Raw genomic sequence first — 26,163 nt, 5'->3', positions numbered from 1 at the left:
TGCTTTTAATTTATGTTCGAGCAGGTCTTATACAGGTGGGTTACTGCTGGAGCTCTAAGCTGTATTCAGAAGTTATCCTAAGGGCTTGGTGAAGGTGGCAGCAGGGAAGTTAACTGATGGAAGGATCCTCGTAGTTGAGAATGCTTTCCTGTATTACATGCATCTTGCAGATTGCCATGGAGAAAGGGGATAAGCAAAGGGAATGGAAAAGGACGAAAAGGCAATTAAAAGGGCAAAAATGGAAGCCAAGCCAAACGGTACAGCCAGGAATTCTCAGTGCCACAGATTTTGTGAGGAACTGCTGAAGAGGCAATTCTGAGAGTGAGGGCCCACGATTCCTGTCACCAGACCAGGTAACAAGAGCTTGAACACTCCGGGACCTGGCTCTTGTAGCAGGGCCAGCTCAAGGCCTGTGACCAGAGGTACCAGCGCCTGCTGGGCCAGGCAGGGCTCTTGCGTACCTGGAACTGCACAGTGAGGGGCTGACACCGAGGAGCAAACCGCTCCTATAGACCGAGCGGACGCGATGTGCGTTCCCATGTCCCTCGCTGGCCTCCGGCTCGCTCCGGGCCGTTATGAGCTGCCGCCTCGCGGTGTGCAGCATCCCGCTGGGCTCATCGCAGCCGGCCGGGCCGCAGAGCAGAGGCGGGCCGCCCCCAGCAGCGCCGTGATTGCGGGCGTCGCACGATGGGACGGACTGAGGCGCAGCGCCCGGCGGGACAGCGCGAAGACTTCCGCCTCGGTACGCCGGGCGGAGCGGCAAGCGGGAGAGCGACCTCCCTGTGTACTTCCGCCTCACTAAGTGTCATGGCGGCGGGGCGGGCTCTTCACGTGACGGCGCCCCGCGCGGCGCGCTCTCGTTCGCTGCTCTCGCGGTATCTGGCCGCCCCCCCGCGCGCGTCCCCCGCTCGGTCTGGCCGCTCGCGCAGCTGCTCGGCTCTCGCTATATAAAGGGGCGAAGCGGGCAGAGCGGGCGGCTGGCGGCGGCGGCTGCAGCCCCAGGGCCGGCGAACGAGGCCGGGCCAGGCCGCGGGGCTGCCCGTGAGCCCGGGCGGGACGTGCGGGCTTAGGGGGGACGCAGCCGGGCAGGTTTATTGTTTTAGGGGCGACTCCCCCCCCCGCGGTTGGGGGCGTCCCGGGGGGCTCGGGACATGGCGAGCTCGACTAACACAAACCCCGTGGTAAGGACCGGGCCGGGGGGCGAGGGGGACCCCGCGGGCGGCGCGGGCGGAGGGGGCCGGCGGGGCTCGCCGCCCCCTCCCCCGCACCCCCGTCCCTCGGGCCGCCCCGGCCCCCTCCCCCCCGGCCCGCGGCGGGAAGGGGCGGCGGGGTCCGGGCCGCTCCCCGCGCGGCGGCGGCAGCAGCAGACAACTTGTGGCGCCCGACGCCGGGGCGGGGAGAGCGCAGCCGGGGGCGGCGGGAGTGGGGCGGCGGGAGCGGAACGGGGGGCGCGGGGCGGCGGCCCGGGGGCGGGCGGCGGACGGAGCCCCGCGGGGAAAAGGCCGGGGCCGCCCGCCGCGGGCCGGGGTCCGGCGGGAAGGGGCGGGCGGGCGGGTCGGGAGGGGGGGGGGGGAGCCGCCCCGGGAAGGAGCGAGCGCCGCCGGCCCCGCGCCCGACCGGGAGCGAGCCGGGTGTCGGGGTGGCGGTGGCCGCGGTGGCGGCGGCAGCCCGGGCTCCGCTGGAGCCATTTTATGTTGCTCGATCGGAAAGAGACGATGGTTGAAAAGCACTTGTCCCAGCCCCGCGGCAGCGGTCCGCCAGGCCCGGCCCGGAACTTTTCTGCAGCGAGCGAGGCAGTATTTATTTTACAAAGAAAACTCTCGCCCCCCTGTGTCCCTTCTCGTGCTTTCTGCACCTTGGCGGGCGGCTCGCTGCGGGACGGCTCGCTCCGGTTCGCAATAAGCAGTCACACGCACGGCCGATCCGATCGCCCCTCGGTCTCCGCTCCGTCCCCGGCGCAACCCCGGCCCCGACCCCCGCCCCGAGCGCCGGCGGCACAAACCCGGCGTCCGGCGGCAGGCGCGGCCCTGCTTGTGGCGCTCGGATCCATCATGGCTTCCCCTGCCTTTCTGCCTGCCCGCTCCTTGTGTTCCTCCTCCCTGCGGCCGCCCTGTTTATATAGAGCCATTGCCGCTCTCTAATATAGACTCTGCTAGGATGGGAAGGTGCTTTCCAGCCCCACGTCACCGCCTCTCCATTTAAACACCACATCAGCCTTTAAATAGGGAGAGAGCCGCCGAGAGCGGGCTGGGAGGTGCGTGCATCGCGGCGGAGGCTGCCGGCCGTGCTTTTTGTCGCTCGGAGCCGGGTTTGTGCTCCTGCCTCGCTCCGCACTCGGGGAGCAGCGGCACTGCCCACGGCTCTCGGTGCTGGGTGGCTGTGCCTTGCACGAAGAGGGCACCGCCATCCTCCCAGCCTTCTGAAAACGCTTACCTTCCCCCCCCATCCCAACCCCCCCCCCCCTTTTTTTTTTTTTAATTTAATTTTTTTTTTTCATTTCTTTTTTTATTTATTAGCGTGTGTATTTTTTTGTCCACAGCATGCAGCTCTCTGTACCCTTATGGTCTTCCATGGAGTTTTGCTGTTTTGCTGCTGGATGGGGAAAGGAGGATTTAGATGTTCTTATCCAGCATGGCAAGGAGAGATGCAGGATTTGTTTCATGGCAGTTGGCCAGTGTCTGGTACAGATCTTATACTGAAAGCAGCATTAATATTGAAGTTCTGTTTATTGGTCCTGGGCACAGATTGTGTGAACGATTGTTGTGTGCTTCTGGTAACTGAAGGTGATGCGGCACACTGATATTTTGGAAGATTTTGGAATTTCTGCTATTATTTGAATTAATTAGAATGTTCTGAGTATTACAGAGAAGTTTACAGAAGGAAATGATACAGAGTTTCCTTTCTAAATCCAAAATCTTACCTGTAACCTGGAGACATGAGAAGCAAGGAAGTAGCATGGCTTTGCTATTTTATCAGCTGTTCTGAAACAAAATGTGGGACAGCAGTGTGCCATTGCATGCAGGTCAGCTGCTGGTAGGATACTTAATGTGTGTGATCCAAATCTGCTAGCTGTTCTGCCCATGACCTGCTGGCTTTCTTTAACTGACAGGAAGGGTTCTTTGTCTCTACAGTAAGTTAGATGTTTCACGTCTCTTTTTCTACCAAGTTATTACCTAATAGGTAAATACATCTTTTTATTGAATAATCATCTTAGCACTTACAAATATCTTTGTTATAACAACTTGCTGAGGCTTATCAGTGCTGCATCTCTGTCCTAGCACAGCACAACTTCTGCTGAAAAGTGCTTGTGTTTGATCACAGTGTTAAGAATAATAGGAACTTAAAATGACCCTGACTCCCATTTTAGGTTGAATCCCAAGGAAACGGTACAATTTTGCAGCACTCTGAAAATCAGCTCTATTCTGTAGTAGTGATAACCATATGTACCTCAGAGTTGCAGAAGATGAGCAAGAATGTGTGGAAGTACTGCAGCCAGCTGGTAACTTCAGCAGGGCAGATTTTGGACCTGGTGTGTCATAGTAAGACATCAGCATCTAATCAAATCTGTCCTTCCCAGGAAGGGATGCACATACCTTATGTGGTATAAGGTTTTGTAGGTGACAAAGGTAATTACCTTGTAAAGGTGTGACAGGTGTCACATTTAATTGCTTACAGTGTAGCCTGTATGTGCTACTTCTTTTTCACTCTTCTTTGGTGTAATTGTGACTAAAAGTAGTTACCTCTGCAGCGTGGCATTCTCATGTCACACAGCTCCCATAGCTGTATTCCCACAGACAGGAGAAACAGATGGGGAACATTTCAGGGATAACTGCAGAAGTAACTAGGAGAAAACTGCTGTCAGATGCACAAGGCGTGCAGTGTGTATTCCTTTGTAATGTGTTGGTTATTGGAAACCCAAACTGCCCAAATCCTGACAGTTGTAACAATAATTAGAAAGAGGTGCGGGTTTTGTACCCTTGGAACTGATGGAATGTAGGAAATGCAGCCCCCAAAGGCATGTGGCATTGCTTAAAATAGCTCCCTGCATGCTCTTCTGATTTGGAGTGCATGTGTGTGTAGTGGTCTCACCATGCTCAGAGTTTTCTTTTCTTTACAAGATATACAGAGAAAGTGAAATATAATGATTTCCGTATGTTCCTGGAGGGGGACATATGAGATTTCAAATCTTTTCTATGTGTTTGTGGTTGCATCTAATAAATCAGGAATTTTAATTGTTGTCTTTAATCTCTAGTAAGTGTTTGGAGTAGTGTTTATTGAAGAGTGATTTGAGTGTGTTTGCTCTTAAAAGGGCCTGAAGTTTACAGTAATGCGCTCTTTATGAGGGAAGCACTTTAATACAAACCAGATGAAAGCACGATTATTTTAATAGCAATCTTTTAAGTTTCTGTTATGTTCTCATTGCTTTCTTTGACTGAATGTGAAAATTTATGACAAAATGCAAGTCACCAGCTGTCCCACTGGGGGCTCATTTAGTAATTACGTGCCCATGCTCAGCTTTTGAGTAAGCAGTGCATGAAATAAATGATGATCTTTCAGCTCCAGGGATGTAGGTAGTTTGTATAAACAACTCGAGCATCTCATAAATAATACTTAGAGCCCACAATTACTGCCTATCTAAAAAAAAATACAGCATACTTCCTTTTTAAAGATTGGGGTTTAAGTTCTTAATTTCTGTAATTTTATGTCTAGTTTCACATCTGTAGAAGTAGCATTTTATGCTGTTTTTCACCATTCTGTGATAGGTGGATCTTGAGAAAAGCAGCACTGCTATGTTCATGGGTGTTCAGTACAGCTGGGCGCAGCCAGGGTTTATCTGGGTATGATGGAAATGTGTACATGGAATTAGGAAGCACAGGGGCTCAGCCACTTTCATTATGAAGTGTAGATATTTTATTTGCTCCTCCTACTAATCATATAGCAGTGAGTGTATTGTATCTCGTGATACCATGTGACCAGAACATTACAGACTGCTGAGCTGTGGGGTCAGTTCACTGTGCCTAAATGTCAGTGTTTTTTCTCAGGGCTGTATAATCTGACTGATACTTGTAAATATACCTTGTGGAAACACCTGGCAGGAGGTGGTGACTACTGGTGGAAATAAGGGCCTGTGCTGAGTCTGCTTTATTAATAAAACAGTGGATATGTGAAGGAGAAAATGCTGTCTCTGTTCTCCAGGAATTTCATTTGTAATTTCAGTTGAAAGGATGCTCCATTGACTTAAGTGAAGCAACTCATGTACCTATGGATAAGTGTATTTATTTGCAGAATGGTTTGGGCTTTAAGAAGCAGATACCTTTAATACAATAAGAAACAATATGAACAATAGGTCAAGTAGCATTTCTGTTCTAGTTGAATTGTATAAGCTGTATGCAATTTGTTTAATTATAGGAATAATAGGACTTAATGGCATTAAGTAGAATGTCTTTTTGCATCTGCAATGAATTAAGTCTAAGTGGAAAAATAATCCTGTTAATGATGCTTGGTATTTCTCGCAGCACAAAGCTAAAGTACTAGTGCTCAGGAGAAGCCAGGCTCTGAAGCGCTGCTTCATATGTCTCTATAAGCACCAGTAATGCTGTACCTAGCAGCTTAGATATAAGTATGCCATACAGTTTTGAAAGAAAAAGAATCTGTAGATTATCGGGTTTTATTCCTTTTGGAGAAGTTGAGTTTTAGATGTGGGTGCTGTAAAGGTCATTTTTAATTGCGGCAAACATCCACTGTTACTTGAGGCCGGAAAGTTTCTGCAGAGATGAGTAAAAGAAAGGATGAATTCTGACATTTCAGCTCTTTGAATTTCCTTGGTGTATTTTAAAGCAGGCAAGTGGCAAACTGATAAAATCTAAAATTAAGAAAAAAAGGAGTGATGATAGCCTGCCATTGGCCAAAATGCGGAACTGTGGATTTTCTGACCAGAATGATGTGGTATCTTTTGGTGGTTCCCCCCCCCCCCACCTTATTTAAGAAAAACTACTGAAGCGTGCCCCACAGACACTGCTTAAAACACCATGGGCATAATGCACTAAGCAGCTTTCAGGAAACTGTATCCTGGTTCCAGGCTTCCAAGTAGGCTATAATACCACTGCACCTTAAGTTCCTACTTATTGGCTGCTCAGCTTTGTTCTGGGCTGGTAAGCCATGTGCATAACAGAGACATAGCCGTTCTGTTTCATAACATGTGTGCAGTGTAATCTTTAGCATATCTGTAACGAATTCAGCACTTCTGGGATGCATTAAGCAACTGTGTATGCATAAAGTAAATGCTTTAAGTGCAAGCAGTAAATCCGTGCAGTCCCAGCTGTGTGTCTCGCTGTATGTGCTTGGTGCAAGCTTTCTGCTGGTGCGCCTTAAGGACAGCCCTCCTAGAGAGCTGAACTCGCTGTGCCAGGACAGGGTGATTGCTTTGCATGCGTACAAGGTATCTGATGCAAGTGCCATCATTTCTGTTGGGAGTGGTGTAGGGGAAGATGTCATCTAAAATAATAGTGCAATTAGTTGCATTTTAGTTTAGGAACAGTAAGCACCAACCTGAGGAACCGCCTCTGTCAGTGAAGTATGTATGGTTCACAGGCTGCAGGTTGGTCCTAACTCAGAACTCACGATTCTACTTTGCAATTAGATAGCGCACATATTAAACTCAGCCAAAATACTGTTGAGTCTTACACGTGTAGAGAGGTTCAAGTAGTGATGCAGTAGTGTTTGGTTATGAAGTACAACACCTGAATAATACAATTATCCTGTGGCTTTTGAGTTAAATACGCACGAATTGATAAAGTTAAACATTTCTACTCTTTTTAAAGTCATACTTGTGTTTTAAAATTCACAGAGTGACTGAGGTTGGGAGGAGCATCTGGGCCAACCCAGAGCAGGGTGCCTAGGTCCCTGCCCAGGTGACTTGGGCATCTCCAAAGGTGGAGAGTTCACCACTTCTCTGGGTAGCCTGAAGTGAACTGACAGTTAGCTTTGCCAATGGCAGTCTAGACATAAGATCAGTGTAATAGTATGTGGGTAGCTTTGCCCCCTGAAAAATATGTAATGTAGAAACATAAGTACTGACTACAAACAAAAGTCTGTCTCTCTTGATACCATGTCTTTGATAGATTCTGCAATGGGGTGTGCTAAGCAAGGACATTTGTGTATGGATACTTAGAGTTCCTAGGCTTCAGTGTTTTTCAACTCATTAACGTCCTGAACTGTATTTGATTCCTGATCTAATAGGAAATGCTACTGAGATTCATTTTTTTAAACAAACAAAAACTTACAGTGTTCTTTAACATAAATATTTGCACTCATGCAAATGTTTTTACATATTCAGCATGTATGCTAGCAAATGGGAAAGAAATTTTCTGAATGGTAAACAATCTAATTTTCCTTATTTTGAGCTACGCTCCTTATGGCTTGAGGTTTCTTTTGACACAAAAGATAGCAAATGGTTCCTTCCCTTTCCATCTTGTTAGAGCTGTTTGTGCTTATTTGTACTTTCTTGGAAGTTTTAAGTCACTCAGAAATGTGCTGTGTATAGTGATTGTAAGAGGTTACTTTATTGAAGGGTGGGAGGAAGGATGTAATGTTATAGTGCTAAGTTTCTTAAAAAATTATTAAAAATATTACTAATGTAATATATGTATATATTTTTTTTGAAGCCTAAATTGTACAGGTCTGTAATTGAAGATGTCATTAATGATGTCAGAGAAGTTTTTCTGGATGAAGGAGTGGATGAACAAGTTCTTATGGAACTCAAAACAGTAAGCTGAATTTTGTTTTTTTAATAGACCAATACATGAAATGTCTTAGTCCTGCCTACTGTTGTACACAGTAAAAATACTGATTTTTAATTAGTGAAGCACAATATTTGCCTACATGTTTGTAGTCCCATATCATTTGGACTGTACTAATCTACAAAAGTTTCTGCCCACCTTGTTTACTTCCCCTAATTTGGCATGGCAAAACTTGACATAAACTAACAACAGACATCTAAGTCAACAGTATAACCATTTCAGTCCCTGAAAAATTACATCTTAAAAAAAGGAAAAAGATGTGTTTATAGGTAAACAATTCCAAAGTTTTCTGTGCTGGGAAAATAACTACGTCTACTCCATTTGATGGTTTTGTCTTACTGAAGGAGTGTGTCACAGATGTGTTCTGCAGGTCACAACATAAAAGATTAAGTGGAGAAAGAGGTGAAGAAGGAAAACAAAGGAAGACTTAGGGAGTTCTTAGCAGAGCCCAGCAGTCCTGGGTGCCCTTATTTATTGACTGCTTATGCCTCTCTGTTTTAGTGTTTTTTTAATTGTGGCTTTTTTTTGGGAGAATTCAGCTGACATCAGGAGCTACAGGGCTGGGGAGTCTGAGTTTGATATCATGGCAAAAACTGTTGGTACAGTGCAGATTGATATTATCTTTGGTATACTAGTAGACTCTATTGGTATGTTTTCAAGCAGCTTTTATTGAGGAGTTTTAGGAAGAAATAGTTTTGAGAAAGGCTCTAATAAATAATAGATTTTCTCTGATTCATGTTTCTGTAAGAGTTATTATGTTTTTTCCACAAATAGGAGAAAAAATGAATGTTAAAGCTTATTTTAGTTGACTATTTAATTCTTCTTATTAACACATTACCTATGTGGAGTTTTCTCCTCAATCTGTATTTGCCCAGGGGCTTTTTGGCTAAATAGACTTCATAAGGTAAACAGTGAAAACAAATTAAATTTTTTAGTACTGGCTGTGTTTTTACAGATCCTGTATAGTGAAAGTCTTCAGAGATTTCTCTTTCCTTTCTCAAACTAGCTGTGGGAGAACAAGCTGATGCAGTCCAAGGCTGTAGATGGCTTCCATTCAGAAGAGCAGCAACTTCTGTTGCAGGTGCAACAGCAGCAGCAGCAACAGCAGCAACAACAGCATCATCACCACCACCATCACACACAACCTCAGCCTCAGCAGACTGTGCAGCAGCAGACTCAGCCACAACAGGTTCTTATTCCAGCATCTCAGCAAGGTCAGGCTTACAATGTAACCTCTCTGGTGAAAGATTCAAATTAGACCAACTCCTTACTTAGCATATTCTAAATTTATTGGAAGATGTTGATTTTGCAGGTAACCTTAGGTCTTTATGTGAAACTTTGCACCTACTTGATTGCATAATATATCAAGTGAGCTGTTTTCATGAAAAAGTATCTTGACATTTCTTTTAGTCTTGAATATGCTTTAGATTTTGAAAAAGTCGAGTTCTTTCTATGTAATTTATTTTTTCATAATACATGACTTAGACTGTAACAAAAATCCATGAACAGCTTTTTAATATCAAGACAATATACCAAAGTAGTTTGCAGTTTATTCAGAAAATAGCAATGCTACTAGGAGCAAATAAAGCTTAAAACCAAAGAGTTTGTTAAGCAAAAGCAGATGCTAGGATGTGAAAGAACACTCAAGGTACATATAGGATATGTTTTTTGTATTAGAACAGGTTTTCAGTGTAAAGCGTAATGGCTGCTTTTCTTGCAGCTTTAGCAGATTGCGCAGTGGGAGTTCAAGGTACACTTTGGTTAGCTGTAAGAGTAGTGTTTCTTGTAGTAATTGTTTTACATGTTCTCAATAATGTAAGGAAAACATTTTCAAATTTCAATTGCAGAACTGTAAATACTACTGGATTTTACTGCTTACATTCTGCATTAAAAAAATCTCATAGAATGCTCAAGTTGAGTTACCGCGAGCCATTGCAGTGACTGCATATTTATCTGTGATAGTCAATCAGGGACTTCAGTGTTTATCAGATTTTATAGATCAGTGCCTGTGTTGACATATGCACAAGAGGGAACTATGAGCTGCTTTTCTTCGGCCTCCCAGAAGAAGTTTGTATTTAAAAGAGAGGGGAACTAGTGTGAAAGGAACCTGTTACCAGTCTTTGTTTTTTAATCTTTCTTATTTATTTATTTATTTATTTATGTATTTTCCTGGATATAAATCAGTTGGGACTGCTGGAATAAAATTTGTTTTGATATTTGAGACCCTTAAAAACAAGCATCTTGAAATGAGCAAGTTACAGTTGGCAGGCTATGTAGACGTTTTTACCTGGACCTCTAGCGGTTGCTTAGATGAACAGCTGTGACTGCTGATTGCATTGCCCACTGCTAATATGGAAATCCCTGTCCCCTGGTCGGGTTGAATATGATCCTGAATACAGCAGTATATTTAAAACTGATTTATTGTTGCCCTACACTGTGGCCGAAGACCAAATGACAGTGTCTAAGATGTAATTGGTTCCTGTTGTGCTGTGTGTGATTCTGGCATGGGGTTGTGATTTCGTGAAAGTCAGAGGGGTGACTTTGCATCTTGATACAGGATTCTGGGGCTTCTCTCTCCAGAATCTTTCCAGCAGCATTGTTATTTCAGTGTCCTTTGTTACAGAATTGGACTGAGAGTGCTATATTGATGATTAGTTCGTATTGCTTTGTCATATTTTAATTTGCTGTCACTGATGTTGGAGACTTTTGGACACTTTCTTTGTGATCAGTATTTTTTGTATGTGCTTGGGTTTTTTTATTGGTTGTTTTTTTGAGAATTGATCACTAGTAGTTGACGTTTTTGGAGAACACTGGTGCTGAATATCAGCAAGCTTACTGAATAAAAACCAAAACTGTAATAGCTTGTTGTGGTTTAGTGATTTTTCTTGTCGGTATTCCACATCAGAACATCATGCAGAACAGCTGCAGTTAAAGAGTTAATGTTCTGGTTCCGTTTTACTGCCATTTTGGGTTCGGGGAGGGGCGGCATCCCCGGAGGACTTGGTGCGAAGAGGGAGCGGGGTCGGACTCTGGATCCCAGCCGCTCTCTGCCTTTGGCTGTCTCAGCTCGCCGCGGAGAAAAGCACGTGCTTCCCTCGCACTGTCGTGGTTTGACTCCTACTTTGGGTACTCTTCTCTCTCTCGTTTTGTTTGATTTGGTTACATTTAGTAAATTCCCGTTCCTCCTCAGATCGTTGCCATTGTGTTTTCTCTTTGTTAGAACTATCTGCTCTCTCTCTGCCCTTCCCCCTCTCCCGGAGCGTGTGGCCCGGGGCCGGCCGGGTCGTGGGGCAAACTCTTTCCTTTCTTTTCCTTCATTCCTTTGTCTCTCCTTTTTTTTTTTCCTCCTTCTTTTTCAATCTTTTCCCGGGGCCTGTGTCCCCCTGTCACGGTCTTATATCTTGGGATAACCCCGTGACATAGCTTTCAGAAATACATTTAAAATTTTACTTTACGTAGAGTCAGAATAGGTAATAGAAGGCATCGAAGCAAAATCTGTAAAAGGCAAAATAGCCATACTGCATCTCAGAGCTGCTGTTGTATATTGTCTTGACTGTAAAACTTTTAAGATCAGAGATTGCTCAGTAGCTGTTTTTGCTGTGAAACTCACCTGGTATTTGTGTGATGTCTTTTCAAAGTTATTTTGGTTTGAATGTTATTTTTGATAGGCTGTAGTACTGATGAATTGCTGTATTTTTCCTGTTTATAGCACCTCAGCAGCAGGTTATTGTGCCAGATTCCAAGCTGATACCGCACATGAATGCATCGGGCATGGTAAGGAAAGCAGAGGCTTGTACATCTATATGCTGTCATTGTATAAGTTGTTTTGACTGAATAGTGAAAACTAATCTGGTCATCAGATGCTTAAAAGCAGGACATGTTGATAAAACTGTCTGCCTGCTTTCTGAGTTCTGCTTCTGAAATGACAATCTAGAAGTAACCAAGGACTTAGTAACACTGGACTGGACTGGGTGATCTTGGGGGTCTTTTCCAAACTTGGTGATTATCATTATGATTATCATTAATCATTATGATTTCAAGTGTGGTAAGCCTAAACTTTATTTAAATTAGAAATTGGAGTACTCTTGGTGCAAATCTGCATTATGTACTTGTCTCATGCTAATGTAACACTACTGAATGATACAAACATTGTATTTGTTAGATACAGGGAACAGCATCAGCTGTTCCGAAGTCTCAGCTTATAGCAAATGAGAGTTTATTTAGCAACTCAGATCCACCTTTTCTGCTCGTCTTATTTAGATTCTTTAATTTATAGGAGAATATAAAACAGTATGGTCATTTATTCATTTCTCTTAGTTTTTATCTCAAGAGGTTAATTTTGTTTTTGTTTTTTTAAATGCCCTGGCTTAATGAAATATATATACATATTTCATTAATATATATATATATATATTAATCATTATATATATATATATAATATATATATATAAGCATAGATAGATAGATACTTGTTTCTTGAATAATTATAATTATATTATTAATTATTATTATAAATATAATTAATAATAATTAATAATAATGATTATTATTAATAATAATTAAACAATTTAAAACCAGAATGTATTACATTTTAACTACTTTTCTGATAAAACCATGTGAAGCAATGTTTTATGATTAGTCAAGGCATTGGTAACTTTCATAACCTTAGTTCTCCATTACCTGCTGTCCTTGTTATAGAAAAGAATCTGAACTTCATTACTCAAATAGAAAGATGTATTCAGAAGCTGAGAGCATGCTAATGTCTCATGCTAATGTAAAGTATTTTACAACTGTTTCAGTGTAGTTTGTGAATTCTGCAGAAAAACAATTAAACATTTTTTCCCATCTCATTTAACAAAGTTTTGTTGATGGATATTGCAAAAATGAGGTTGTGGGGATTTTAAAACTCAGGTGCTGTCAAAACAAGAAAGAACTGTAAACTGCAGAAGACTACTATTCAATAAATACTTTTTTATAGAACTAAGTTGGAATATTTATGTGTTTCTAATAAGCTTTTAGGTTGGTATTAAATAACGTATCTGACCTCGAATGTCTTGGAGAACGGCAACTAATGAGAATTTATCTATCTGCCTTTGGGATATATGAATGCAGAAAACCACTTTAGAGTTTTGCTTGTTTTTCTGTTATTTTGGAAGTGATATTACTACTATATGGATCAGTCAGTAAGGGGAGATTATATTTCTTATAACCATGATGTTATGTACTTTACCCAGTAATGAAGTTTAAATCCTTTCAGTTGCGGAGGGTAATTTCTCATGGTTCCTCTGTAGTGAGGAAGGGAGGATTTTCAAAAGATAACTGCTGTTAGACACGTGAAGTAGAAAAACCTCTGGAGAAATCTGTCTCCCTATATGAGTCAAGGACTTAATGCAGATTTTTGTGTTTGAAACTATGTGAATTGCATTAAAATTTAATTTCTGTAAGATAGAATCACTACCCACTGAGAGTCCTTGTGACTCTTCTAACCAACTGTCTTGAGAGAAAAAAATAAGTAATTCTATGAGCAGTCAGTATGCTGTGTGTGTATATTCACTTGAAAGAATTGTGTTATTTGGCACTTGAAATGTAGATTAATTGTAGAATGAAGAAAAGTGCAAACCTGATCGCTGCTCCTTGTGAAAACAAGTGAACATAGTCACTGCTGAAGTACCTTATCTTCAAATTTGTGGGCTCATGACTTTAGCTGCTTTGAAAATGTAAAACTGCCTCCTAAGCCATGCAGTATTTTATTAGTAGGTCGGGAGAGGTACATGGTTTCAGGCAGTATGTTGTAACATGAAACAGTGGCAATAATACTTCCTAAAAAGCTTTTCTTGTATTTCAGAGTGCTGCTGCTACTGCAGCTACGTTGGCTCTCCCTACTGGTGTTACTCCTGTTCAGCAGATACTTACAAATTCAGGTAACTCTCTTAACACTGAGGTCATGTGGTGGTTTTGTGGTTGCTTGGGAGAGAGAAATTGTGGATTTTACTTGCTGACGTATATTGTTCATATATCAAAATCAGGGAAAACTAGATCTTGGACTGTTGCTCACCAGTCTTGCAAACCTAACAGATTCTTTGCAGGTCTTCCCTGCTTTTTAGACATGTTCATGAAAACGGACACTACTGGCCCAAAACTGAACACAGTACTCAGGTGCAGCCTCACCAGTGCTGAGTACAGAGGGGCAATCACCTCCCTGTTCCTGCTGCTAACACTATTTCTGATACGCCATTGGCATTCTCGGCCATATGGGCACACTGCTGGGTCATGTTAAGCCAAGTGTGACCAACACCCGCAGATTCATTTCTTCGTGCAGTCTTCCAGCCAGTCTGCCTCAAACCTGTGGAGTTGCTTGGGGTGGTAAAGGAAAACCTGAGAAAGTTTGTTTCCTAGAATCAGTTGCTTTTCTTGCCAGAATAGTTCACTTAGTCTGCTCAGAATCATCTGGAACTTAACCTTCCCGCTGTATGCATCTGAATGTGTAGTGGATACACAGTTGAAACAAAATTGGAATGTGTATCTGTTCTAGAAATTTAAGATCTTCTAATTTCTAAGGAAGAACATCTGTGCTTTAAGAAGACTATTATATTGTTTCTTATGTTATGCTTACTGTTTTCTTTTTCAGTTGCAAATATTTGTAGTATGTTTTCTTTAAGAACAGGGTATGGTAGTCTGCAGAACTGTATTTTCTTCCTTCTTTCAGATTTACTTACCTGTTAGAGTAAAGAGAGCATTCTAGTTTGCACTGAAAGGAGAACAGAAAATAAAATCAATCTTTAGGGAGATGTGTAAAGTTGAGGGTTGTCTAATTTCATTTCTTCTCCTTTATTTGAATAGAAATATAAAGAGTGTATTGGATTATATCTTAGCTCCCCCTTCTCGGAGTGGAAACAAGCTGTAAAGGCAGCTGTAAACATGAGCCTTCAACGTATTTTGTGAAGAATAGGTGTCAAATAATAGAACTATAGGATAATTAAAGAAATAGACATCAGAATGTAGGCATTGTGGAAAAAGGAAGGAGAAACATAATATAAGAACAAACTGGACAGACTCTTCAGAAAGGCAACTAGACATTAAATTCATATAGACAGTTACATACAGAGGGATTTCCTACAATGTGATTATCAAAGGGACAGAAGTCCCACAAGGGAGATGCTATCTGGCTAGGCCTCAGAAATACCACAGCATTGGATAAAACTTTAGTGATGTGGCTACCTGTGCTTCTTGTATTTGTATATACTCATGTGGATGTTGTGTACTTTGACTTCAGCAAGGCTTTTAATGCTCTCTCTTGTAACATCCTCTTAGATAAGCTTTGGAAGTGGGGGACAGACAGGTGCCCAGTGAGGTGGATTGAGAACTGGCTGACTGGCAGAGCTCCGAGGCTTGTCATTGACATAGGGTCTATTTGGAACCCTGTAGCTTGCAGTGTTTCCCAGAGGTCAGACCTGGATTAAGGGATAGAGTGCACCCTCAGCAGGTTTGCTGATAATACAAAGCTGGGAGTAGTGGCTTACATACCAGAAGGCTGTGCTGCCATTCACTGAAACCTGGGCAGGCTGAGGAATTGGGTGGAAAGGAATATTAGGAGGTTCAAGTGCAGAGTCCCACACCTGGGGAGGAATAACAACACATACCAGTAAAGGGTAAGGGGCTGGCTATCTGGAAATTATCTCTGCTGAGAGGAATCTGGGTGTCCTGGTGCAGATTGTTGACCATTAGCCAGCAGATATCGATAGTATCTTGGGGTGCAATAAAAAGAGTGTGGCCAGCTGCTCATGGGGGAGTGTTCTTCCCCCTCTGCTCCATCATGTTGAAGCCAAATGTAGAGTATTGTGTTCAGTCCTTGGGCTTTTCAGTTCAAGAAAGACGGGGAACTTGTGTGGAGAGTCCAGCAGAGAGCCACAGAGATGATGAGGGGCCTTTAGCATCTCCCATATGAGGAAAGGCTGAGTAACCTGGACTTGTTCAGCCTGGAGAAGAGAAGACTGAGAGGGGAATCTTATCGATTCTTACAGGTATCTAATGGGTAGGAATGAAGTGGATTATGCCAGACTCTTTTCAGCAATGCTGAACAAAAGAAAAGAGTTGATGAACATCAATGGGAATACAGTTCCACCTGAATATGAGAAAATCATTGTTTTATTTGAGGGTGGCATAGCACTGGAACAAGCTGCCCAGAGAGGCTGTGGAGTCTCCTTCTCTGCAGATATTCAAAACCTGCCTGGACACTTTCTTGTGCAACCTCCTTTAGCAGAGAGGGTTGCACTAGATGATCTCCAGAAGTGCTTTCCAACCTGTACAGTTCTGTGATTCATTTGTACTCTGCCTGTACAATTTATCTTAGGAACACACCTCGTGTTTTATAAGTAGGAATTAATGTTCGAAATACTGTCTTGCTTTAAAGGTTTAATCTTGGGTTGCATAATTAACAATGATAAATAGCAAACAGCCATATAAATGGTTCCTTTCTGGCACAGCTGCTATGGCATGGTATCTTTTCATGGATGAAAACAGAATACAGTGCTCTTTAATTGTTACAGTTGTTCTTTCAGGAAACAGCTTTCTAAACTAAGCTAATTTTAAATGGTGATATCTGTTCTTTGATTAATTTGGTTTTTATCTTACTACAGGCCAGATCCTCCAAGTAGTTAGAACTGCAAATGGAGCTCAATATATCATTCAGCCACAGCAGCCAGTTGTTCTACAGCAGCAGGTCATACCACAAATGCAGCCTGGTGGCGTACAAGCACCTGTTATACAGCAGGTAAAGAAAAGAAATTAATAGGTACACTTGAAAGTAAAAACCTGAGAGTAGTTATTAAATGGGCTTGCATTTTTTTATTGTCAGATTTAAACAGTATACAAAGACAGAAGTAGTATATTTAGAAAAGGATTGTGTTAAGAATGTTTTCAAGGATGAAATGTTTTGGAATATTGTTTCAAATGTTTTTATTCTTGTAAGATTCAGACTAGTATTGGTTTAAAATTGCTGTTGTGTGGGTCCAATGACAATTATATTATGTGCACAATTTTAGTCAGTATCCTTTCACAAAAGTATTGATCGGTTAAATGACTTTGTGTTGCAGCATATGTAGAGGAAAATGCCTTTAAAAAAACCCAAGCAAGTAATCAAAAACCCAAAGCATATAAACAATCTGCACCAAACCTGGACATTTCATTACTGAATACAGTATGTTGTTTTGCCAGGATTTTTTTTCAGTTACAAGCTCAACTGTGCGTCCAGGTTGTGTAGGCATTGAATTTATTGTTGTGTCACAGTTCTGCAGCTTAAACCTGAATAACAGTCTGTAGCAAATTTCAGGTTAAAGTATTCTGTAAAGAAATTTTAAAAATAATCTCCTATTTGAGTTTAAACGCTACTCTACTGTGCTTGGAATTTGAGAGCAGAAAAACACCAAGTAATTAGAGAAGCTTTGTTATTGAAGATTTAATTACCTGTCTGATGTAGATGGAGTATTAGTAACTTCTTTCTCTAATTAGTCCGAGTCAGATTGATATGCTTAATTGTCTTCTGTAAGTGCTGTGGTAGTCTGGTGTGTTACCAAGCACTATACTATTCCATCAGGTTTTGGCTCCAATTCCTGGAGGGATTCCCCAGCAGACAGGAGTGATTATTCAGCCTCAGCAGATCCTGTTTACAGGAAATAAAACTCAAGTTATACCTACAACAGTGGCTGCCCCTACAACAGCTCAAGCACAGATTCCTGCAGCTGGTCAGCAGCAGCCACAGCAACAACAGGCACAACCACAAGCACCACTTGTTCTCCAAGTTGATGGAGCAGGAGACACATCATCTGAAGAAGAAGAAGATGAGGAAGAAGACTATGATGATGATGAAGAGGAGGACAAAGAAAAAGATGGAGGTGAAGATGGCCAGGTCGAAGAGGTAAAATTAACATCATTGCAGAATGCCTGTATTTCATTTTTAATTTTTTCCCTACAGTACTTAAAGGAAAACTGTAATTCTCCAAGAATGTTACCTTCCCATAATCTCGAATATGTCAGTGCTATCTGTGTACTGTAGTTTCTTTATATCCCATACTGACGTGGTGGAAACTGTTATTATCAAAGCACCTTGAAATGCAGCTGGTGTGGCAGGGGATAACAAAAAAAAAAAAAGTTAATTACGATGAGTGCCTTTTTAAAGACTTCAGCAGTATTATTTCTGGTAGTAAGGAATGGTCAGCCCTGATATCATGAATCCTTCATAAGCAAATGGAAATAATCAGCTCCATTTGGGACAGAGTGCTTTCCAAAGCCAGGTGGTAGGAGGGATGACACAAGGTGGGTGTCAAACACTGAGAGAACAAATAGATGTAGTGGTTTGTCATTTTACTCACTGTTAGATTGCCTTATGTTATACTAGAAGGGGCCTGAGAATTAAATTTGATTATAAAGCATTTTTAAAAGCACAAAAAAGACAAATTTTTGTAGAAGCATTCTCACCATACTGCATGGAATGTAGCGTGTCAGACTTCTGTATTGACAAACACTAATGGTCAGGTGCTTGAGGAAAGCAGTGAGAATGATCTATAAGAAGCATATCTTCTTAGATATACCTTAGAAGAGGTATGAGATTTAAGACAATCCTCTTAAGTACAGGTTGGAAGGTCGTGCAGGGAAGGAGAAATGAGGCTTGCAGTTCAATAGTGATCCTTGTGAATACCCTTGTGGTGTCATTTTGTAATCTTGTGAGACATGCGCAGATCTAAAGAAATAGTAAAGAATAGAGATAATGACACAACTTGGAAGACTTCTGAGGAGGAAAGACCACTTGTAGAAAAAAGACAAAAAACTGAAAGGAATTTTTAAGGAAAGTGAAAATACTTTTATCCGGAGAAGTTATTTTTATCTATCTGTGCATCATCTTAAAATATCTTTTTTCTTCCTCTACGAACTTCCTGCCTGTGTTGAGATCTGTTTCTGTTTGTGCTACATGAGACACAGATAAGTAAGACCTGGAGTTTCTACTTCTAATGGAACCTACAGAGAGATGTGAATAGTGTCTTATTTGCGCTGCTTGGATGCTTTAGGAAAAAAAAAGGGTGCATAAGGATACATTTTTGTGAAGAGACACTGCAAGCACTAGAATTTCTAGAATAAACGAATGAAAGTGGTTCTGGTATGTCACGTTTTCATGTGACATGATGATGAAAGACTGCTGTGCCCATAATCTGTCCTGAACTCTGAAACTGGGCATTAAAATTGGTAGACATCTCCTTAAGGACTGCATCATGGAAGGCAGAAAAGAAATACTCGTATGCCCTCTGCTGGAAAGCTGAATAGTTGACACCTCAAATGCTTATGTAGGACCATGCCAATAGACTGTAGCCTTGTCTGGCATGAATAATCTAAGTATTAGCTATAACTTTACTAAACATTGCAACTTTTCTCATGTGTTTCTTTCAGGAGCCTCTTAACAGTGAAGATGATGTGAGTGATGAGGAAGGACAAGAACTGTTTGATACGGAAAATGTTGTTGTGTGTCAGTACGATAAGGTAAAATATAAAACAATGCAAGTAATCTAAGTTCTCTTATTCCTTCAAGTCATAAATTTTAAGTGATGAAATATCCTTGTGTGATGATCTCCAGTCTCCTCTATGATTACTACTTCTTTTTCCTGTATGTTTGCCCCAAAATACTTCAGCGTATGAACGTTCATCTTGGAATTATTTTATATTTGTCCAAGGGATCTTGGATACTTTTTTTTACTGAGGTAGTAAATTTCCTTTCTTTACCTGTGAGGTGACTTGCACTATGAAGAGTAAGGGTACTTTCTAAAGCAGAAGAAACATTGTTGAATTAAAAAGCTCTACATTGCAAAGAATGACTTGAATAAAAAATCTTCAGTTGTTTCTGCATTCTGCTTAGACTTCATATTTGAAAAAGAATTCAAGATTGAGAAAGCTAGTATCAGTATCTACAGGCTAGCCTTCCTTCTCTTCCAGATAATAGTCAGAAACTGTTAGTTTGGAAACAGTTCGTGAGAGTTATGAGAGATCTCAGAACAATAGTAAGGAAAGCTAGTTGGGAGCTACTAAAGCTGACCAAGAACAACTACTCTGAAATCCTCACCCTCTGAAAAGAACTTGAACTTAGTAGGGGAGACTGTCCATCTTATAACTCTAGAGCCATGTGTTTACTTATCAACCAACCACTGTTCAGTCTGTTTTCATAAAATGCCAAAACAATAGCTCAGCTGTTCTGAACAGAGTTCTCTCTTGCACAGTATGTTGTGTGCTGCATCAGCAGGTGCCTATGGCACAATGAGATGAGGGCAAACAGGTAGCAGTGCCCACAAAAAGCATCCCACCACCTTCTGTGGTCTCTGGGGATAGATAGTGATGGCTTTATGTGGTGGAGGAATGATTGTTTTTTGAATCCTAGTAAACTTAGTCTTACAAGGAGAAATTTCATAGCTGAATTATGTGATGCGTGCAGAATTACAGAGTTTTGAGCATGTTAGTTTTGTGGTACCAACTAGATGCTACTAAATGCAGAATTGATTTTCAAAATGTTCATAGTAGTTTAGTAATGCGTGTTTAATTGTTGTTTTCATTTTTCTTGCTGATATAATTTACTGTATAATTTATGTATTACTGCCTCTTTCTTTTGCAGAATAAAACTTAAACTTTTTTCCCTATGTTTAGATCCATAGAAGTAAAAACAAATGGAAATTTCATCTCAAGGATGGCATCATGAATCTTAATGGAAGAGATTATGTATTTTCCAAAGCCATTGGGGATGCAGAATGGTGAAGTTTTTAAGACAAACAAAACAAAAACTCCCTGTAAAAGGAAAAAATGTTCAAAAGCAGGAAAGGTTGAGACTTGGACATATTCTCCAACCAAAATGTGTTTCTGCACATGAAGCATAAACAAAAGTATTGGAACAAAGGTAAAATGTGGCAACAAAGACACTACTTCAGATGAGCAAGCCATGGACTGTAGCAGCTATAGCATTGTCTGGGAGCTGGTTTTGTGTGTTAGGAATACCTTAATTATCAGTTCTACATACAGGTACCTACAGCTGGTATTTAGCATGTAAGGCTTTGTCCCCCCCCCTTCCTCCCATGGTTTAAGATTTTAAAATACTTCCAATGATTGAAGGAACTCTTCCCTGTGATAGATTATGAATCTGAAAATGCTTATTGTGTGTACAAATCTTTGCTTTGAACACTTCCTTTTGGTAGTGAGGATGGTCAGAATGTTACTTTGACTGCGTGCAAGCTTTGTACAGAAGGGTAAGAATTAAGGTGTTAAATTTTAAATAACTTGTATAGGGAAAATATTTTTAATTCTGATATGCTCATTAATTATAATATCTATTTGTGGTTTTCAGTTCAGTTCCCCGTAAGCAAGTTGTTGTTCCTAGCAGTTATAAAATGTTAAAACGATCATTTATATTTCAAAGTTATTTTAATTTCATATAAGTGATACTTTTCATTTAGGACTGTATTTTTTTTAATTTTTTTTTTTTAAATTTTAAATACTAAGCACCTGTAGCTCTGGGCTCCCCCTGCCCCAAAGTCAGACTGCTTATCTTTTTAATTATATTCTTACTGTTTGGTGGTGGTTTCAGCATCGTTGAACTGAAACAAATAATATAGTTTCCACTGACTTCTTCAAAGGCTTTTTGGAGGGCTTCTGAATCAAATGTGTAGGTAATCACACAACAGATGCATTCCTTTACCTACTTACTATATCCGTAATACAGACATCCACTAAATTTTTTATATAGAAAGTAATGTTAAAACTATTAAAATCGTGGCTGCAGCTCTCTGAATCAAAGATCTGCTTTACTAAAAATATGGCCATAAGTTACTTGCAGTAGTTTATCTCTAAAGTTTCTGGGTGGCATGTAATTTCATGAGGAGAGCTGCGCAGCTTTGAGAACACAAATTTTATTAAAGTGTCTGTAGACTGACTTGGTAACAAAATCATAGTTGGAGGCTCTAGATCTTTGTGTAGCCACTTTCTCATATGCCTTTTCCAGAGGTGTGGTTTGGTGATAATTTTCCTTTTAAGCAACAAGGTTGTTTCCCTCTGCTTCCCCTTCTCTACTGAGAACTGAATTTTTGTCTTCACACATTGGATATTCTTGCAAATTCTGCTTTCAGAAAATGCAGTTACTTTTGAATGAGGAGAGGAAATCAGCATTATACCTGAGAAACTGTTGAGGAAAGAATGTCCATGTGGCTCACCATTTCAAATACTTTTCTTTCCCCGAGTCCTTGGAAAGGCAGTGAGAAGAACCCAACAGACATTTTAGTTACATTGAGAAAGACTTGCAGAAGCAGACAGTTGACCCATGAGTTCTGCCTTTTTTCTGTCACTCTGGAGAATGAAACTTACTAAGCATTACTTAATGAAGTCACAGGTATATAAGCACTGCCCTAATTTTCATTCTCTCTGATTTACTTGCCTTCAAGCGTATTCATAGTTTCAGTAGTATTTTAACATACAAAGTCCTCCAAAATACCCCTCCAAAGAGGGTTTCTTTACTGTGATTTTGTATATCTGTGCTCTCATTGATAAAGAATAAAACTGCCTCTAGGCCGTGCCTCGAGCCATATGGTTGTTGTAAGCCATTTACATACATAAGCTTTACGAACAGTTAATTGATATTTTTTCTAATCCATTCTTTTGTAATGTCATTATTTAGAGTACATTTTTGGCTCGGGGCTTCAAGGTCTCTCAGACTGATCGGTGTTTGTTTTCTTCTGAGCAAAGCAGATGTTTTAGTTGTTATTATTATTATTTGTACCACTGTTGACGCTTCTGTGTACAACTGAGATGAAGTCAATATTGTACCCACTAATCCCTTCCTCCTCCTTTTCCATTTCTATTACCAGTGAGTTGTAAGTAATGGACTTAAGAGTAACTCCCATAACAGCACAATTAAACCAACAAAAGGAAAAAATCCCTTTAGCTATAGATTCTTGATGAGACTATTGGAACCCAGATAACTTGGATATTGGAACCCAGATAACAGTTGGTTTTCATATGTCTTAGAAATTTTTTTACCCATGGACTAGAAGCTACACAGCCTTTTAATTTATTTTTAAGGGATAGTAGGATTTTAAAGGTAACTCAAGTTTAGGCTGTTCTGAAGGATGTCTGAAGCTATCTGAACTTGCGGTCTTTTGCAAGCTAATTGTATGATATGCTTTTCAAGTAAGTTTTGTCTTCAAATACAAGTACCTGTGAAGTTTTCTGTAAGCCAGTCAAACACAAATATACCAAACTGTGCTCTTATTTCTACATCAAGTGTTCCTTTTTTAAATCAAAAAGCATGTTTTAATTTTATTTTATTGTAGCAGCTTGCTGTAAAAATGTAGTTTGCTTAATTTTTCTATTGTACTTGAATTTTAATCATGGTTTTAACAATGTAATTGAACAGACCATTTCACTAGGTTCCACAGAAACCATTCCTTCAGAGGGCAAGGGATTCCCATGTTCATAGTTCATAAATGATTTTTTTTTTCCCTTGGAAATAGTTTTTGACGCTGTTTTTGTTTTGTTTTGTTTTTTTAAATAGTTCAGTATTACAGAAACAAATAATGATTTCAAGAGGACTTATTTAAAATTTGCACAGATAATGGAGCACCTTTTAATGACAGAAAAAATGGGGAAAGATAACTTCGTTATTGTAACCGTGATGACTGATGGAAATTTGCAGAGCAACAGGGCAAAACTGGTACTCTTGTGCTTTATTGGTTTGCAGAATGCCTGTTTTGCCAATATGGCAAGTTGGTTTTTTTTCTGTTGGTTTCCTGAAAGAGTAAATTTCCTGTAGTGCTTCAATCATAAAAGCAACTTTTTTTGCTCTAATTCTGTTGGGTTCTAGTGCGTGCAATCATTTAAAAACATCTAAGTTGGAAACATGTTCAAGTATGTTTTCTTTTAAAGAGATAATAGAAAATTTAGTCACATAAGGAACTTTATATTGGACTATTTAAATAAAATACGATTTTATCCCCCGAGTTGCTGGTTAGTGACAAGATTTCTTTGAGGCTTTGTATTCCTTGTTCCAACATTGTACTCAAAAGTTGCATTTGAACTTAATTCAGCTTCCTTAATGCAATTTAAAGTGGTAATTGTGGTCTGAATTATTTCCAAGATGTTGATACCTGATTCTGTAGCACAGTTTCTTGAAAACAGCAAAGAACACGTTGTGTCATGTAATAAGAAACCATTTGTAAAAATATTGTGCTGCAGAATAGGAGTGATAATGTAAATTTCACTGAGTCTGTGAAAATAATTCCACCAAGTGGTAATTATGTCACCGTAAAGAATTACCAGAGAAAAAGTCCTCAATTCCAGTGAATCTCCAGTTGGAGACTTAGTTAAGTAAAGTGTGTTTTGATTGTCTCCTTGGTTTGTTTAAAACAAAAACAAACAAACAAAACAATCCTTCTAAAACAAAATGGCCAAAAATTCTTCTCAAAGCAGAAGCTTCCCATCAACTGCTATAAGATGTTCAGGAGGTGAAGAGTAGTCTTAGGATAATGCACACTGATATTGGGCTGCTTTACACAGCACCATGGGGTTTGTTGCGTGCCACCCCCTTCCCTGCTCCACACACACAACTGAAATCAGAGTTATTTTCAGACTTTGAGAGTAATGACTATAAAAGATGAAGAAACTTGCACATTGTTTTGTATTGGTGTCTGGCATTTAAAGTCTTGTTTTCCCATTGCTGTGATCGGTTGGGAAATGTGTAAAAAAAAAAAAACAACCAGTCAATTCGTTTCCCTGTTGTCTACTTTTTTTAGGGAGTTCATGCAATGTGTCCTTTAATTATTATTTGGCGGATTTGACACTGTGGAACAAAAGGAGCTTTTTTAACAGGATGAACTACCTTGAGTTAGCTATATGTACAGTCATTCAATGAGACATGTTCCAGAGTACATAGGGTACCAATAGAATATGGAGTGGGGGAATATCCTTTTTTGCTGTTCTGAGCTACTATTGTCAACTGCTGTTGTACATATACTGTTATGTGTAAGGGGGTAAATATATTTATTATGTTTGTAAAATTCATTCTGTACAATTGCAGATCAAGGTTGCTCCTCTGTGATATACAGGATATTATGTTTCAAAGGCCATGCTTGGAATACAATTAGAGAACTTAGTATTTTGATGTACTAAGACCTATTTTAAGTTTAATATTTTGCCTTTGCAAAAACTTTAATTAAAGATGTTATTTAAAAATGTTTGCCACTTCATTTACTATCTTGCATGTGCATTTGTTTAATATCTGATGTTTAATGCTTTCTACCGAAGGGTCTGAATTAATTTTCATAACACGAGTAACCTCTCTGTCACCGACGTGTTGAGTTTGCTTTGTAGGCCTTCCATTTAACATAATCAGAATGGCATGAAAACTCACATTTTAATCTTGATTCTAGACACCTGTAATTGTTTAAGAACTATTGCCCTGTGGTAACTTGAGACTTAGGTCCTGAGACAAGATTGTTTGAGTAACTTGGTGTGCAGTCTGGAATACCAGTTCTGTAAATGGAAATGCAGGATAATATTGGGAATGAAATACATGGTCGTTTGAAGAGAACAGGCTGATAGAAAGGAGTCTCAACAGTGAGAGTGATTTGACAGAATTGCTTTCTAGTGCAAGCAACTGACATCTCTTCAGTTCTGGCTAACTGTAATCTATTGAGAATTTACTCGTGCTTTATTTTTAAACCTGACTTTTGAACTTGAAATCATTTTCAAAAGGATACAGAGATGATTCTGAATAACATCAGGAATTATGTGATGTTCTGCCACTGCTAAGTTGTGCAAGAAAAAAAAACAGCACTTGAAAAAGACCTGTTGGTTTGGCAAAAATAAAAAAAATAAAAAAGAAAAAAAAATTAGAAGAAAAATCAGAACAGTGACAAATCAGTAACAAACTCAAGTTGTGCGGATTTTTTTATCTTGTTTTTTTTTTTTTTTTTTTTTTTCTTTGTTACTCATTATTAATTGTGCTTTTGCAGCTCGCAGGAGCAAAGCATTTCAAGATTTTGGCAAAATCAAGTTACACTGATTGGAAAAACGGTATTTTGATTTCTTCATGGTTTTATTCTTTAACTGCAGAAGTATGAGAGGATAAAAATCTTCGGATGTTAGCATAGCCTTTAATGTACCTCCATTTAACTTCAACTAGACATCATTTCTTGCAGCTTGACTTAAATCTGTTAAATTCAAGGCCAGTGTTTTGCATAGGTTTTGTTTTGTTTTCTTTTACTAGGACTTCTGTCTGTTAGAAGTCTGGTCAAAGACTGTAGGTGTTACTGCTTACAGTCAGAGCAGGTTGTGTCAGTTTGCCCTTTTT

At 40.3% G+C, this 26,163-nt stretch overlaps 1 protein-coding gene across 1 annotated transcript; it reads left to right on the top strand.

Moving 5' to 3' along the window:
- Positions 1 to 898: 898 nt before the first annotated feature.
- GTF2A1 (general transcription factor IIA subunit 1) lies at positions 899 to 25,156 on the top strand. The gene is made up of 9 exons (XM_015865123.2): positions 899 to 1,181; positions 7,665 to 7,766; positions 8,806 to 9,013; positions 11,509 to 11,573; positions 13,645 to 13,720; positions 16,436 to 16,569; positions 17,392 to 17,712; positions 19,236 to 19,325; positions 20,478 to 25,156. The coding sequence occupies exons 1-9, from the start codon at positions 1,152 to 1,154 to the stop codon at positions 20,583 to 20,585; spliced, it is 1,134 nt and encodes a 377-aa protein (XP_015720609.1). The 5' UTR covers positions 899 to 1,151; the 3' UTR covers positions 20,586 to 25,156.
- Positions 25,157 to 26,163: the final 1,007 nt, after the last annotated feature.

This window comes from Coturnix japonica, chromosome 5 (assembly GCF_001577835.2).
Source record: "Coturnix japonica isolate 7356 chromosome 5, Coturnix japonica 2.1, whole genome shotgun sequence".
In the NCBI taxonomy this organism is placed as follows: domain Eukaryota; kingdom Metazoa; phylum Chordata; class Aves; order Galliformes; family Phasianidae; genus Coturnix; species Coturnix japonica.
This window is presented reverse-complemented; position numbering and strand designations above follow the sequence as displayed.